This window comes from Electrona antarctica (assembly GCF_951216825.1).
Source record: "Electrona antarctica genome assembly, chromosome: 17".
In the NCBI taxonomy this organism is placed as follows: Eukaryota; Metazoa; Chordata; class Actinopteri; order Myctophiformes; family Myctophidae; genus Electrona; species Electrona antarctica.
In genome coordinates, this window is record NC_136798.1 from 14,519,293 (window position 1) to 14,536,241 (window position 16,949).

Here is a 16,949-nt window from a genome sequence, read left to right on the forward strand (position 1 = left end):
AAACCGGTTTTTATTTTTTCAGTTTCAGGAAAATCCCCACTTTTGCGAGCGACTCAGGAGTAGCGGAATTCTGAATAAATGATTAAAGTATCGACATTGGTGATTGGTGGCTCCAAGATCGTGTCGCTTGGAAAACTTTTTCATATAGGTTGATAGGTCGGTGACGGTCCAAAACGGGTTTTGCAATCTCGTCTGCCTCTCGTAGGCTTATTATTTTTTAATTTAAAAGGCTCGTGAACCATCGAAGTCCAAATAAGATGTCCGAATTCTACAACCAAAGCCGAGCCAACTCTCGCCGCAGTGACTACGTGTGGCAATATGAATATTATGACGATGAGGAGCCGGTGTCTTTTGAGGGTCTCAAAGCTCATAGATGTAAGCAGATTGATTATTGTCATTGACTATATGGTTTGTGTTTTACTAATTTGTGTCATCATTTGTTTACTAATGGCGTGTGTGTGCGTGCGCGTGCGTGTGTTAATTTTATGTCAATAAAAATATATTTTATAACAGCCATTCTGCTGTTGGTCTCACTTTGATATCTAACAAATAACCCTGGTATGTTGAACAACATTTTCATTTTACATTACATTTAATTACCGGTTTAACCACTTGCCTACATTACATTTAAAAAAAATCACACCCGTGTGAACTGAGTGGTGTAAGGTCTTATATAGACTGATCAACTGTGGTCTGTGCTCATTTTTTGGTACGAACAGACACGTAAACTAACAAAGCTGAAATCACACCCGGGTGAACTGGGTGACCATAGCAACCATGCTCATTTTTTGGTACGAACAGACACGTAAACTAACAAAGCCAGTTGTAGGAGTGGTTTACACCACTCAAAAAAGCACAATAGCATGCACTTCCATTCCCTCTTGGCTGTCAGCCTGTCTGTATGTGTATGTGTGTGGACTGGAAGAAAAGAGGAGTGAAATCAATATAAAGTTTTTCTCTGCCATTGCAGACTCAATCGTCATCGGGTTTTGGGTCGGACTTGCTGTGTTTGTCATCTTCATGTTCTTTGTTCTCACGCTGCTGACGAAAACAGGAGCCCCACATCAAGAGTGAGTTTAACCTTTCATCAATGTTTAACCTCTGGGGGAGCCCGGGGAGGTGGTGGAGGGGTCAGCTTGATGAAATCCAAAGAAAACACCTGACCTGTACCTTCCACTGCAGGCCAGGGGGTTTGTGTATTATCAAGCTCTCTTCTCTCTCTCTGGACAGGTAAATACTACTATCTCTGTAGCGTTGTGTGTGTGTTAAGAACTGGATTTGGGATGTACAGTATAGTGTGTCAACCATGCACAAAGTCTTAGTGTAATCGCAACACTCCTGTCCAGTGCCATCTCCAGGGAATAATCAGCAGGGGGGGCCTTCATTTTTTCAAAGGGGGCACTTCATTTTTCACCAGCCATAATAGCAAGCAAATGCTCACATATACAATAAACAACAACACAAAAGCCTTCACCACTAGCCTATACTTATACAGCTACACGTATAGGCTCCAATTATCCACCAACAGAACAAATGAGTCATTCCACGAAACCGGTACGATTTGCAGTTCCTCTTACCAACAGTTTAAGTGCCTGCAGGGACGTTAGGACGAGCTGAATATATATTTTTTTATATTCTTTTTTTTATTTTTTTATTCATGTTTTTAAAAGCTTTTTAATCAATTTAAATGTTCCCTTTAATAGTGTAAAAATGACATGGACTTTATCTTCATATCTAAAAATTATCTTGTTTTCTTTCAGTAGACACCCCCCATTTTGTTAATTTTTTCATGTCCCCAATGGCCTTCGATGAAAGTGGACTATATGACTATTAGTAAATAGATGATTAATCATTAAAATAGCATTATATTGCTCTGTCCCCCAATCGCACTCAACCCCGTTACACAAGTCATTCTCCCCTCCATAACAATAATTAACTGGCCCTTTAGAGACATCACAAACATTAAGTGGCATTCTACAAGTCTTCTGAATAACATGCTACAGAAAGAGGCAATCTCACACCTTATTTTACAATGTTTTAGAATAATTTATACTCTCACATGTGGTCGTAAAGCATAACAGCTCAACTCCGTTACATGGAATAAAGATAGAATTACACAATTATTTGTTATTTCAACAATATATCTGATTTTTTAATCCAATGCATGCCATGTTGTCTCCTCTTAATCACCAAAGGTAGTGTAGTGGCCATCTTCAGTAAAAAATCACAACCCTGTGTATAACGGGGTTGACACAACCCTGTTATAAATTTCAACCCTGTTATCATATTATTCCATATAAAAATACATACAAATTTTAATTGAATGCCTGAGATGGGAAATTATGTTTTTCTGATAGCTAAAGATGCCCTTAATATTGTGGGGTATTCAGAAAGGTAAAACTTTTCGGTCAATTAAAAAAAAAAAAGTCAACATCGTACCGGTTTCGTGGAATGACTTAAATAACAAAAGATACAGAACAAACCAACACATATATTGTCATGTGGAAACACTATTGCATGCACCAACAACAAAACGATCAAATACAATTATGTTGAGCATCTCCATGGCGGGAGGAAAGGGAAGGAGGAAAAAAAAGACTGCTTGCACCACCATTCACCAACAACAAATATAGTTGAGCATTCATTTATAGGCTTTAGTGTCTTTGTTATGTTGCCATCTCCTTACGGGAGGAAAAGGCTATATGCACCAACCAACAACAACAAATATACATTAAGTTATTAAGCCTATATACTGTAGTGTCTTTCTTTATGTCGGGAGGAAAGGGGGGAGGGGGGTCTACTTCACTGCCAAGCATTATCCAAGACCATTGACAGTTCCAACTTCCACAGCTAACTTTAATGGGACAGTCAAACCCTGACAGAGATTAACAATAACAGCAGCAACAAATTAGGCTAATGATCAACTAAAATATAAGAGACCTAGGTGCATGTTTCATTTATTTGCACTCAAACGAGCATTTCTTTCCACTAAAAAGGCTACGCAGATATTTGTCCTATTTCACCTGATTTGGTGTGTCAGCACAGAGATCCTTTGTCTGGTCAAATATAGTTATGGTGGAGGGGGCTCTGTGTCCGAACGTTTGACTGCTTGAACTCCCTGCAATGTTAACCGTGGTGATGGTGGTGATTTCACTATCATCGTCTTCTTTGTCATCAATCTGACATTCTGAAAGTGGTGGTGGGTCAGAGTTTGCCGGTTTTTGCGGCGTTTTGGCTTTGAGCCAGTTCCTTTAATCCATGATTTTACCGGTTTGGTTTTCCCTCTGAAGAGATTTGAATTGAACCACACCACCCGTGGCAACAACACACAGGTAATGACGTAGCAGTGGCGTTGAGGTGCGCTGCATCAAAACAAATCCGACTCGGTGCAGACTATTGCCACTGTACTTTTTATTATTGCATTTTTATTAAACTATGAATTCATTTGAAAATGTATATATTTATTATAATTACAAAGAACATGAAAACATATATATATATTTAAAACCTGTAAAACATTAAAATAATGGCGGGGCCAATCTGGACTGAGGGGGGTTGGCACAAAGTGTAATCTGGGTGGGCAGTGCCCCCTAATGCCCCCCCCCCGTGGCGACGGCAGTGCTCCTGACTTTCCTCTCCTGCCCACCCTCTCTCTTTAGACCCACTATTGTAAAAAGCAGTACCAGCCAGGCCTAGTCCAGTTTACCAAGTCTAGAAACAGGTGTATTCAACTAGCAGGGGGGCCACAATTGTAAAATGACAACAGTTGGGGCCAACAAGACTATATGTGACAACAAAACCTTTTGTTGTGTGTGCTATAGGTCCGATTGTTGTAATCCATTCCTTCACCCGGTGCCCAGTGGCGGATTTAACAATCTGAAGTTGAAGCAGGGGGCTCCTTGGGTAGGCGGGCGGTGATGTGGCGGAAGCGGGAGGTGGGCCTGCCTCTGGGATCCACGCAATTGCGCGGTCTGGCGTAGTGAAATAAACCACCCCTACCGGTGCCAATGCCTAATCCTGAGCGGCGTGCTACTCTGCCTCTGCCAACCTAGAGCCCCGAACTGAGCTCATGCTTCCTTCAATGCATGAGGAGTGAGCAGGCCGCCCTGACAGGGGGAGTTTCGCCGGTAGGACGTAGCGTGTGAAAGGAACACGTTATTCCAACCATGCAGTTCCTTTCCCCTCCATCAGTGCCCTGGTTGACCAAGGAGAGGCAGTATTACTAGAGCCAGGATTACTGCATGTCTTTTGGGGTACAGGCTTTATTTCCGACATACTATTGGTCCGACGACAACCTACCTGATTTTCGGGTTTTTATTTTTTCATTAATTAATTAAGCTTAGAATAGGCCTAGAACAGTGATTCTCAACCAGTGGTCCGGGGACCTTGAGGGGGTTCCAGGTGGTTCCCAGCTAAATAAGAGTGCATTCCATTGGATGCTCTTGAGCCACTCCTTGATCCATTTTCCTCAACATTGATTTTTGCATTAAATGCTGCCAACTCTGTATAGAGTGTTAATTGTTCCCTTGGTCTCCTCAAATTGTAATTTTTTCTCCTCAGATCCCCCTCCTGTCTCCTTAAAATGTCCTCCTCTGCCTGCAGCTCATGTTTCTTTAAGGCAGCAGCACGCTCCATGAAGGGCTTCCTTTTCAGCTTGAGCTTTGAGAAGTGCAGATGATATGTTGATGAAGTGCGTGAGGTTTGGGACTTAGCCCGGCTTGGGACATTGGAAACACTGTCGTCTGGTCCTATGTCATCATCAATTTCTGTCACATGACTAGCAGCAAGGGTTTGTGATGATTGAACAGCCTTAGAAAGCCACCTTTTCATATCCTCCTCAAATTCACAGTACTTTCTTTTTATTCGTTTCCATCCATTCTCTTTGCTCATTAACCTCCTCCTCAGTCAGAGGCAACTTCAAAAATGCGTCATACTCATGGCTCATTTCATCAAAGCACGTTTTCAAAGTGTTCATTTCACATTGCATTTTTGTGACATTCTCAGTAGAATTCATAAGCCCTCAAGACTTTATCAATGCACTGGCCAGTGTGTGTTCTTTTTGTCTTCAATGTTTTGAGACTGTTTTCTTTATGCAAAGCCATGCCCTTTTCCGTTAATGTTGGGTTCCTTTTTTCCGGTAGTTGTGCACCATTGCTCACAGACTCCATGACATCTGACATATTTGCAGTTTCCCCTTTTAGCACAATAAAGTGCAGTGCAGAATGTAAACTTCAAAGTGCAGCAGCGCTGTTGACAGTTCACAGTAATGTCCGGTTCAGGTGCAAAAATAGGCGTTTAATGTGTGTCCACTTGATATTCGTTTGAGTTTGTCTCTTGTCCTTGAACTCCTTCCAGACTCCAATCCTCGATCCTCTTGTTCCAGTCCAAATGGAAAGGTTTTTACTTTTGTAAGTGCTGTTTGTCAGTTTTCACAACAATTCAATGACAAACCCACTGATGCACCCATTCTAGGGGTGTAGGTTTACGCAGGCATGAAGAATGCCTTCAATGTCCACAAGTTGCATTAATTTTGCTTTGCTTTTACTGGAAATAAAGTGCATAATACAAACATTTACTCATTCTTCTGTGCTACTGGTAAAAACCATGTCTCCACATAGGTGCATGAATTCTCCCCCCACACCTGTCCATAATTAAAGCCTAGGCCTGGGAGGCGTGGCCGTTTGTGCCCAAAACAATAAACCAATTATCCAATAATCAACAGATTATTCTCAAAACTAATAAGGCTAAATAATAACAGAAATAATACCCAGAAAATCCAAAACTTTATCCGATAACAACATTTTGCTAATAAAACTACTAAATTTGCTGTGTGGGTGCTGGTTCATTCAATTATTGGCTTAGGAATGCCACCTCGTGATCCACCACGATTGAGAGGGTCTCTGAATATAAATATCTTGGCATCTGGCTTGACGATAAACTTTCTTTTAAATTTCATATTGTTGATCTTGTCTCCAAACTAAGACAAAAACTAGGTTTTCTGTATAGCAATACATTCTGTTTTCCAAATTCCAGCAAAAAAGCTATTATTGAGTCCACTTTCCTCTCGGTCCTGGACTACGGGGACATTATTTATAGGTCTGCTGCTCCTTCACTTTTAAAGAGGCTAGACACTGTCTACCACTCTGCCTTGCAGTGGACTACTGGTGATAGTTATGGTACCCACCACTGTGCACTTTATGAGAACTCAGGTTTATCCTCCCTGACTGAGAGGCGAGATAAGCATTGGCACCTATTTTTATATAAAGCCATTGCTGGGATGCTCCCTGACTATATTTGTTCCATGATGGAACTGAACAATAGCACCTATCAGACCCGTTCTAGTGATTTCTTAAGGCTCAAGGCCTCAGGCCCATGCTGCAGACAGAGTTGGGCAAGACAGCTTTTTCTGTCAATGGCCCAACTTCGTGGAATGAACTCCAAAACTCTTTAAAACAGCTCCCTGCCATCCTTCGGTCAGTTCAAAGGAATGCTCCAGAACATTTTTCACCGTGATTGCTCCTGCTTCAATTCATCTATTTTACTGATGGTTGTTCTGTATAAAGTTCCTTTGTAATTTATCCTATTTATAATGTTGTTTGATGTATTGTTTTTTGACTGTATTTTGTGTATTGTAACCTCGGCTACATTGAAAATGAGGGCTTGCCCTCAACTGTATTTCCGAGTATAAATAATATATAAATTCCCGGCTATAGGAGAGGCTCATTCCCCTGCCGAAGTCGGCGTTCGGGTTAGTTGTTGTTTGTGTGACAGCTGAGAACTGTGCTCCCCAAAGGGCACCGATCCCCACCAAAATCAGTATAAACCACTGACAGTTCATTTTCGTTCCCATTTAGTCATCCTAACATGCGATGACAAAGTCAGACAAACAATAAAAACACACTTAACAAACAATCTTGAACGGATTCGTCATGGACGCGGTTCGCAGCTGAGCAGCGCCCCGGAAGACGTGGCTGCGTTGTGCTAAGAAAGAGGCGGGATGTGTATAGGCCTATTTAATTTTGATGTCAATGCCGAAAAACCGGCCTCAACAATGCGACGCGAAGGGGACAAGCTTTCTCAGCGCAGCATTACACAACAATGGGTACTCCACAACTTGGCGAGGGGCTGACTATAGTGAACTTGACTTTCAGCAGCAAAGCTCTTCTCTGTGAGAGACAACAAACCTATCCATTGCGAGCATCCAGGTTACAATACCTGAATGAATAAATCAACTTGATATGCTTGGCCTGCAACCCAATCCCTGGAAGTGCTTTAGGTACGAGACAGAGAAGATCACAAATATCCAAGTAGCCTACACCCTACACAGTGTAACTCACAAAAAAACAGACGGCTTCCGCGATTATACTGTACATGCAGCATGATGTAGTGATGGGTATTACTGTCTCGTCTGTCACCTGTGCTGCGGGAGGGGCGAGACATGGCAAATAGCTACACACAGCTGCTAGGTGGAAACTCGAGTTGGGGTCGTGTTTTTTTTGTCTTTCTCCTGCCTCGATTCTCTTTTCCTATTATCTTCTATATCCCATCCTGACAGAAACCCGGAGCCTGCCGAGAAGCGCCATCGTCGTCTAGGTGACTGTGTGGTGGACATCAACAGTGCCCAGGACGAAACTGGCAAGGCCTTCTGTCGCCCCCCACTGGCAATGTCACATTTTTACGTCAGTGAGGAGGAACAGGCCCGGAGGCAATGTGAGTCTGGGACCCAAGCCCCAAAGGGACACAGGAGGCTTCAATGTATTGGTTCATATGGCAGAGAGGATATGCTTGAGGAAGGAGAAGAAGCAGAGGCCAAATTAAACAAAGAAAGGGTATTCTCGTCACAATTTAACATCCCTAACTTTGTGACCTCAGACCACAGTTCTACACTGGAAGACGATGACCTACTGCTTTGTGAGCCGGCTGTCACGCTGGCCAACAACAGCCAATCTCATGCTCAGGATTTCTGAGCATCTTCTTTCATCTTGTGTGCGTGTGTGTGTGTGTGTGTGTGTGTGTGTGTGTGTGTGTGTGTGTGTGTGTGTGTGCGCGCGCGCGCGTGTGTGCGCGTGCATACGTAGCCTATATATGAGAGAGAGAGAGAGAGAGACGTGTCAGCAAATGATTTGATTTACTTAATGACAGATCAAGGGTATCTCTGTGTGAATACATCTCGGCTTTACGTATGTATTTAGCCGCAGACCCCCATCTCTAAATATTTTGTTCCAGGGACCCCAGAAGCAAAAATGGAAAAAAGAAAAAAATTAAAAAAGAATGTTTAAAAAAAATACATATTCAAAGATTTGCACACATTTTCAATTATTTTCCAAAAATAGCAGATCTACAAGCTTGTATATCAGCTATTTTAGAATAGCCAAAGAATACAAATTAAAACAGGTCCCTCAGAATTCCAATTCAGCCACAACAACAAACAAGTATTGCTGTGATCTGTGTGTACTGTTGTATGCCACGGAGCATCTCCCATCTGCTTATTTATGCATGAATAACCTTTAAGCAACTTAAACATATTATTCTAGTTTATGTAATGCCGGTATAATTATGCATTGGAACATTGCTAACTTGCTATTTGACTTGTCAGCAAATGATCAAGCTGTATTTTGTGACTAACAAAGGGATGTGTTGAGAATGCCAGCGAGTCTATCAGTGTTAAAACAACACTAACAGGTCGCCTGTCTGTACTATTCCCAATCAGGGCAATACAGGCTCATACAGTATAAGCAAGTGAAAAGTGAAAATCACACCTGTGTGAAGTGAGTGGTGCAACTGTAGTGTGTGGGGGTCCCCGGGGGCAACATCCAGACCCCCAGGAATACGCCCAGGGGGCTGGCCCGGTTCCGGCGAGCCTTCCCGTGTCCGAAACGGTCAACAACACGTGCAACACGATAAAATAATTATCGTGTTGCAGCTTTCCGTGCTCATCCGTGCTAGGATGCGTAGACAGACAGACAGACAGACAGACATACATACATACGGACACAGGGGACCCCCGGAACATCCGGACCCCCAGGAACATGGCCAGGTGGCATGCCCGGTTCTGGCGAGCCTTCCCGCGTCCGAAACGGTCGAGAAATGAGTTATCGTGTTGCAACTTTCCGTGCTCATCCGTGCTGGGACGGACATACATACATACATACATACATACATACATACATACATACATACATACATACATACATACATAGGGACACACATAGCTGCGTAATGGAGCGGAGGCACTGCCACGGGGCAACCCGTGCCCTATAGACACTAGAAGACTCCACAATATAAAACTGATCATTACAAACGCACACTGCACAGCTGCTTCCATTAATTGACTGTCATCAAGCTCCTTAGAGGTGTGGCTATGTGTAGCACCATATACCCTTATCTGTGTTGCCTAATTCTATTGTAATTGTTTTGTGATTTATTTGATGCCTTGAAATACATTCAGAGTCTGTTAAGGAAATGTGTAATTGTAGTCTATCTCATGGGTCATGTTTTACCTTGGTTGAGTAGATTGTCCAACTAATCATTGTGGGTGGGTCTCATCTGGTATATAAGGGAGGCTGGAAATGTTGAGGGGAGATTGCTCAGTTGGCTTGAGACAGCAAAGAGACAACACCAAGGGAGAGCTGCCAGGGTCTTCAGGGAAGGCATAGCCTGTTTTCAGTGTCTTTAGTTCTTGGTTTGTTGTTTTTGTTAGTTATCAAGTGTTTATTTCTTACTTTTGGTTTTTGAAAGTGTATTGTGGCCAGTATTATTTTTGCAGTATTTTGTTTTGCCTCAGACCCGGGCTGTGACAATCCGACATATGGGCTGTTCAGTTTTTTTTTTCAGTTTGAGGTAAATAAATACAACAAAAGATCTATTCTACATTCTTGGACTTTGTCTATTCTTGGAGCCTTGACCGCTCGGCAACTCTTACAGGCACCATGTGAAAAGCAAGTGAAATTAAACAAAATATAACTTTAGCATCCGTGAGTGTTGTGCTATGATGCTATCTTTCCCACAGGCCAGTGCCCCAACCAACAGTGGTGGAAAAAGCACTCGATTGTTTTTACTTAATTAAGTAAAAGTATCAATATTGCAATGTAGAACTACTTCGTTAAGACTGGATTTCAAAATATACTTAAAGCACCAAAAGTAGAAAGTACTCACTGTGCAGAATGTCCCATTTCAAATGTATACAAATATTTTTGAAAATGGCAGATCTGCGACACATTGTGAGCTTGTAGATTGGCTTTTTTTCAAATGGCAAAAATGTATGGGGCTGGCCTGGGCCGTGGCTCAGCGGGCCAAGTCTGGCAGTGTGCCGCGGGTTCGACTCCCGATCCCGACGGCCTTTACTGCATGTCACTCCCCCATCTCTCTCCCCATTTCCTGTCAGCCTACTGTCTGTCCCTCTATAAAAAAATATAAAATAAAAAGGTCGAAAGCCGCAAAAAATATATAAAAAGAAAATGTATAGGGCTGAAGTGGGCAATGTAGGCTATGTTTTGTAAAAAATAATCAAAGCAACTAGTAAAGTTTTCAAATAAATGTAGTGGAGTAAAAGTACAATATTTTGATCTGCGATGTAGTGGGGTAGAAGTAAAAAAGAATTGTATGTACCAGTAGGAATTAGATAACAAGAACACATGCCAGCTTCCCACCCACGAACACTGCCACTTGTGATCAGAGGGATCACAAGTGAATCCTAAACCCAGGCCTTTTCAGTGGTGGGAGACATGGAGACATACTATAACACTGAATGTGGGTTTGTGGTCTCCCAGGGGTCCTTGAGGAGGTTCCAGGGGGTCCCCAGCAAAGAAGTTAAGAAGAATTAAGAATTCAACACATGCTGATGGGAAACAGAGGGCAACCTTACTATATCAACAAAAGAATGGGAAAGAATATGTAAACATGAGTGGAAAATGACTAGTTCCCCCACATGGAGAGAATTCAGCTGGAAAATGTGAGTCGTTTCTTTTGCACTCCAGCCCAGAAAAGACATTACTCGTACCAGTCGGACTGTTGGAGACTCTGTGGGGAAAGATTGGTGAACCATTTTCATGTTTTCTGGAGTTGCCCTTATGTGGTTCCATTTTGGTGTTGACATTCCTTTTGATTTTAAAACCAATTCAATGTGCAAAGCAGGATCGGTGGTTTAGATGGATTACTTATCTCTCTTATTGTATAATGATCATCAATAGAGAAGAGAGGCAGATATCTCCCCTTGTGTGTATTTGTATATTGTCTTGTTTTTGTTGTATGTATTGTCTTTTCGTTTACATGTATGTTTGATTAAAATTCAATAAAAAGTTAAAAATAAATAAATATATGAATTCAACACTTGCCAATGTATAGCATTATGATAAATGCTATACATTGCATAGTTGCATACAAAGCATAGTTGCACCGCTCAGTTCACACAGGTGTGATTTTTAAGTGTTAAATGGAAGTGAAAATGATGATGTGGTGGAGATCTGTTCTTCAAGGTATGCTAAGAGAATTGAAATGCCCAGAAAAGCACAATGGCTACACAATAGGTACACCCACACAGCCCTGCATAACTTATTTTCACCCGCAAGACAAAACATAGTATGTGTCATCTGTTCTGTACTGTACTGTAATTTGGTACATTCTCAGGAGAGTATGTTCATCCTAACCATGTCCCAGCTATAATGACAGACAAAATTAGGTTGGGTCCTGGGGAGACAAACAATGCACAATCAATCAGGGGAGGGCAGTTCCATTTTCCAGACTTAATCCTCCAATTACAGTAGCACAGACACACGCACGGACACACACACACACACACACACACACACACACACACACATGCACAGGTCCCGGGCTTGCATGCACATGCCTCACACACAATTTGTCTGCTTAGTTCTCTCAAACCCTCCCAACCCACTTCTCGCTTGATATGTTGTAAAAACAATGACATACACATGTATGTCAAGATAACAGGCCCAAAGCTAAGGGAAATAATTCTCCAAATGATAGATCAAATATAAAAATCACACCCGTGTGAAGTGAGGGGCGTTCTTACATTATCTCAATCCGATCAGAATTTATGTCCTCACCTTCGTCTTCAATGTTTGTGTTTACGCAATGTTTGTGTTTACACAAAAACTCAAAACTGGCCATTCATTGTCAATGGCATTCAATGTTTGTTAGGACAGACAAAGGTTGTGTTTACACGCACACTAAAAGCTGGACATAGGAGGGGCTAGCACCCCTCAAAAATGATGTGAGGTATGTATATGAAGCATAGCATATGTTTCCAGTCCACCAGATGAAGATGTCATTTTTGAGGGGCGCTAGCCCCTCCTATATCCAGCTTTTGGTGTGTGTGCACAAACTCTGTCCTACACAAACATTAAATTCCCATTGACAATGAATGGACAATTTTATATCATAAAATACACAGTGTCTATTTTACATCATGATGATGTACGATGATAAGCGTGCCCCTCACTTCACACGGGTGTGATTTTAAAAAAAGTGTTAAATGGAAGTGAAAATGATGATGATCTTTGCGGGTGTTGTTCTTCAAGGTCTGCTAAGATAAGAGGATTAAAATACACAACGGCTTAAAAGCATTAAAAGCACAACGGCTACACAATGGGTACACCCACACAGCCCCGCGCACGCGTTCACATCTGAAAGGGGTGCGTCACCCCTCTGCAGTGACTCAGCTCTGGTCTTAATGTTTCAAAACTGGGCTTTGACCACATGTTTCCAATGAAAGGACTGGCCTTCAATGGGTGTAATAAGTATCAACAACCACTGGGTGGAGCAATGTATGGACACATTTTGTGTTCCAGTCTATCCCATCCCACTCCACTAAATGCCAAATCTAATCACTGATATTAACCACTTGTTATTTAGACGAATCAAGACAAGATGGCCTATTTTCTGTGAAGATATTTGACTGGAGGGAAAAGATTAGGAGGCCCTGAGGGACTCCGGTCAACCATAGGGTTTAAGTTGCTAATTGCTAAATCTAATCATTTGAGGAACAGTAAACAGTACAGGAACAATGGAGAATTGTCAGAGAAAAGAGAACAGCGAAAGACAGGAGAGTGAACTACAGAGAGAGTGAGAGAGAGAGAGAGAGAGAATACCTTTGAGGTTCAATTATCTTGGAATCTTGTTGGTGTCATTTTAAAACAATACTACAACATACTTTGCATCACTGTTAGGTACAGTAGGTGTCATCAGGAAATTATTAAGGACAACCCTGTAAGGATAGCTAATCAACAGAAGTGTTGACAGCATTTGTCATTTCATCAAAACAAAAAGCCTGACCAACCTTTGATGATTTTATTACTTTGGGGATGAATTACTCGAATGTATAAGGGGGGTAAAAAAATATACAATATGTGAAAGAAACTGTTGTGACACATCTCCAGCACTGTCCACTTCAGACATCCCCATTCTGGTAAATGCATCGATATGAGGCGAGATCTTCACATCAATTTCACTTTGTTGCTGTCGGGAGGAAACTCCATTTTTGAGGTTTTTGATTATTTTATTATTATTATTTTTCTTTTGCAGAAATCAGTGCTATTGAACACCCTTTACGTCCGTGTGTTGGATATTGAATATTGAACGAATGAAAAGTAGCAAAAAGGACGGGTCATTCACTTCCCTAGGCTTACTTAGGTAGCCAGTAATGAGAGTGATACAGATGGTGTCATGTTACTTCTGGGTCACAGAGTACCGAATGCCTCAACAATGCAAGTGTGTACGGTTCTATAGCCAGGGACCTTATGACAAATAGAATGAGGCCTACGCAGTGGTACTGGAAATGAACCAGCTAACAACAACAACATGTTAGGATGTTATGTTATAATGTACCACCTGTTGCTGGAGCAATGCTGATCAGATTAAACGAAAAGCCACATGAAACAAAAGACTACAATGTTTCACACACAAGAGACCACCCCCCTGCGAGGTTCCAGAGTGCAGGAGGAAACAGAGAGATTCTATCTTTCCGTCTAGGCATTTTCCCCAAAATGTGGGTAACAAACTCAATGGATTTTGTGTCCTTGATATGTTTTGAATGAGAATTAAACAAAAATAATTGTACTTCTCATCCCCACAACACCCTGAATGTGGCATTATAATGTGAAATAATTGTGGCTATTTTTAATTTCTGGGATTTTTCCATAGCATTATTCATCAATACTTTTTGTATGTCACAGGGGTACGATACAAATGAAACAGCTGTTGCCATTTGTGAGGTCAAGTAACATTGTTACTGGATTACGTTATGCATGCCTTGAGCCTACCTGAGCTGAATCATTCATCATGCTATATTATTCCCTTTGGTTCTCTTTGTCTATCTTTGTAATAAGAGAGTAAGCAAGAGAGAGATAGAGAACTTCTGATGAGGTCTAATGATCTGGAAGCTTATGGGTGTTAAAATAAATAATACATACAACATACTTTATTATATTATATCACTGTTAGGTAGGTGTCATCAGGAAATTATTAAAACATTTTGGAGTTAGGTGGTTTCTTCCCAACAGCAGAGATATGATCTGTATGTGTAGCAAAACCCTGGCTTACCTGGATCAGTCAGTTACAAAAATGAAAGAAATCATAAAGCTAAATTATTTGTTTCACTCAAATATCAATTAACAGGTAATGGACTGCTATAGCAACTTTATCAAAACATTCAACCATTCACACACGGTCAGCAGAGGCAATGATGCAAGGCTCATCAGTACCACTTAGTTCAGTGTGTTGCTCAAGGAGCCACTACTACTGCCACATATGTAGGTGGCTCAGAAAAAGCTTGAGTCAGCACAATTTTATAGTTACAACAAATCAGCTTCCAGAAGTTTATCTACTTTGTGTATAGGTAACAGTTGTAACATTTTCTCAAGAGTGTATACAATGATGTATAACTTTTACAGTAAAACTCTTTCTAGATACGCCCGCAACATACACTGCCACTACTTGAGCTTCATATTGTATACTGTATGTATAACATACAATATGAAGCTCAAGTAGTGGCAGTGTATGTTGCGGGCAGGTGGTGTGTGTGTGTGTGTGTGTGTGTGTGTGTGTGTGTGCCAGATGTCAACACAAATTCTGCGTTGTTGGGCAACGGCTAATATTAAGGAAAATCTGCATTGTTAGGGCCTAACAATGCTAGGGCCTAACAATGCAATACCGTTGCCTAACAGTTAGGCAACGGTATATGGTGTATTACATCATATACCATATACCAGAGCTTGATCAGCAAGAAAAGGGGAGTACAGGGAGAGAGGAAAATAGCCTATTTTACAGACAGAATTCCCCAAATCAAGAAGAATTCAAGGAACATTTACAACCAAGGAGTCCTCATGGAGATGTGGTTGAATTCAAGGAAACTCCTGCAGATCAAGGAGGGTTGGCAGCCTGCTTAGGTTCCAACCCCCCCCCCCCCCCCCCCCATGACATGACAAAATATTAGTGAATAAGCCCACTGTTTATAGGCACTTTGTTATAAGAAAGAAAACACAACCTACTATGTGTGAATTTTTCATGGGGTGGAGATTAGAAGACAGGTTTCAGTTTCTGCAGCAGATTAATAATTCATAGGGTGGCTGCTCCATATAGATGCAATTTATACCTTTGTACATTGTTCTTGTATGTATGTTTTTATGCTTTGTTTTCTAGTGTAATGTGCTTCACTGTGATTGAGATTGTGCTTTAATACCCATTCACACACCGATGCCGGAGCCCGGGGGAAACCATGCAAGGCACCAACCTGCACACCGGGTTCAGGACACTTCGACACTCTTCCTCAAGGACACTTCGACACTCTTCCTCAAGGACACTTCGACACTCTTCCTCATGGACACTTCGACACTAAACTCTGGGGGAGCCCAGGTTTGAACTGGGAACCTTGCAGTCCCCATCCGGTCACTCTACCACTGAGCCACTGTCGCCCCATTTGTAATGTCCATTAATGTCCTGTCGAAATAAAGTAAACAGTGGGGCACACATAGAATGACACATTTACATTTGTCAGAATAAATATAGCCCAATTGTTCATAAAACTGTAGGCTGCTGTGTGTGTGTGTGTGAGAGAGTGAGTGAGTGAGTGAGTGAGTGAGTGAGTGAGTGAGTGAGTGAGTGTGTGTGTGTGTGTGTGTGTGTGTGGGGGGGGGGGGGGGGGTCAAAAATAGGGTGAGTCTCATAGTTTTCTCTCTCCCGTTAGTTTATTTTATGTAAACAGCTTGTTGCACAATAACCGCCCGCGGCCCGCTGAGTCACCACCAGGCAGCCATGGGTGTGCTACCTGTCCGGCCAGATTCCTTCCACCTGTAGCCTACACCAGCCCCAATCGTGCGATGATTAGCCATTGCTTCAAAATGTACTTAAAAAATGCTCTCTCTCATTGAAGTGAATCTACAATAAATATTCATTACCACCACCACCTCCTCGGACAGACACAGTCTACTCTACTTACCACCACCAGAGAGAGGCGGAGGCAGTGGCACTGCTGGAGGGGGTTTCAAGTTAACTTCAAGTAGCTTTTTGTAGCGTGTTGCAACTTGCTGGACAAGGTTCTATAGGAGAAAGGATTACATTAGCCGCCTAATCATGGTAAGATACCCTTCTTGTGTTAACCTGTTTTGCATAGCCTATTATGTAGGCCTAGTCGCTGATAGGCTAGCAAGATCATTTAATTTGTTAGTTTACTCAGGCTTGGCGTTTCGGATCTATGGGCAGTCCCCTATTTTGCCTATTAAGGGGCACTGTTCATCATAGACTAGTATTGTCCTACTTTTTTCCAATGACTAAAAAGGCCCATTGAATAGCTAAATCAGGAAAATACTACAGTAGCCAAATAAACTCGTTTCAAATGAAAGCACAACTGTTACTGTGGACGACACACTGGTAAAGCATTCAAATTGTTTACAACAGGGTCCACCATTTTCAATTCATCAAATGGTAGCACA

General features: G+C 41.8%; 2 protein-coding genes across 2 annotated transcripts in view; both read left to right on the forward strand.

Annotated features, from left to right (window-relative positions):
* Positions 1-257: 257 nt before the first annotated feature.
* LOC306940987 (melanocortin-2 receptor accessory protein 2B-like) lies at positions 258-7,967 on the forward strand (the record flags this gene model as incomplete). Its single annotated transcript, XM_079526288.1, has 3 exons — positions 258-375; positions 971-1,070; positions 7,556-7,967. The coding sequence occupies 3 exons, from the start codon at positions 258-260 to the stop codon at positions 7,965-7,967; spliced, it is 630 nt and encodes a 209-aa protein (XP_079382414.1).
* An 8,246-nt stretch (positions 7,968-16,213) lies between these two features.
* Positions 16,214-16,949, forward strand: part of LOC306941346 (uncharacterized protein) — a 33,065-nt gene continuing 32,329 nt past the window's right edge. The window contains exon 1 of the mRNA XM_079526768.1: positions 16,214-16,593. Within this exon, the coding sequence (XP_079382894.1) occupies positions 16,591-16,593 (3 nt within the window). The 5' untranslated portion in view covers positions 16,214-16,590. The remainder of the gene's footprint in view (positions 16,594-16,949) is intronic.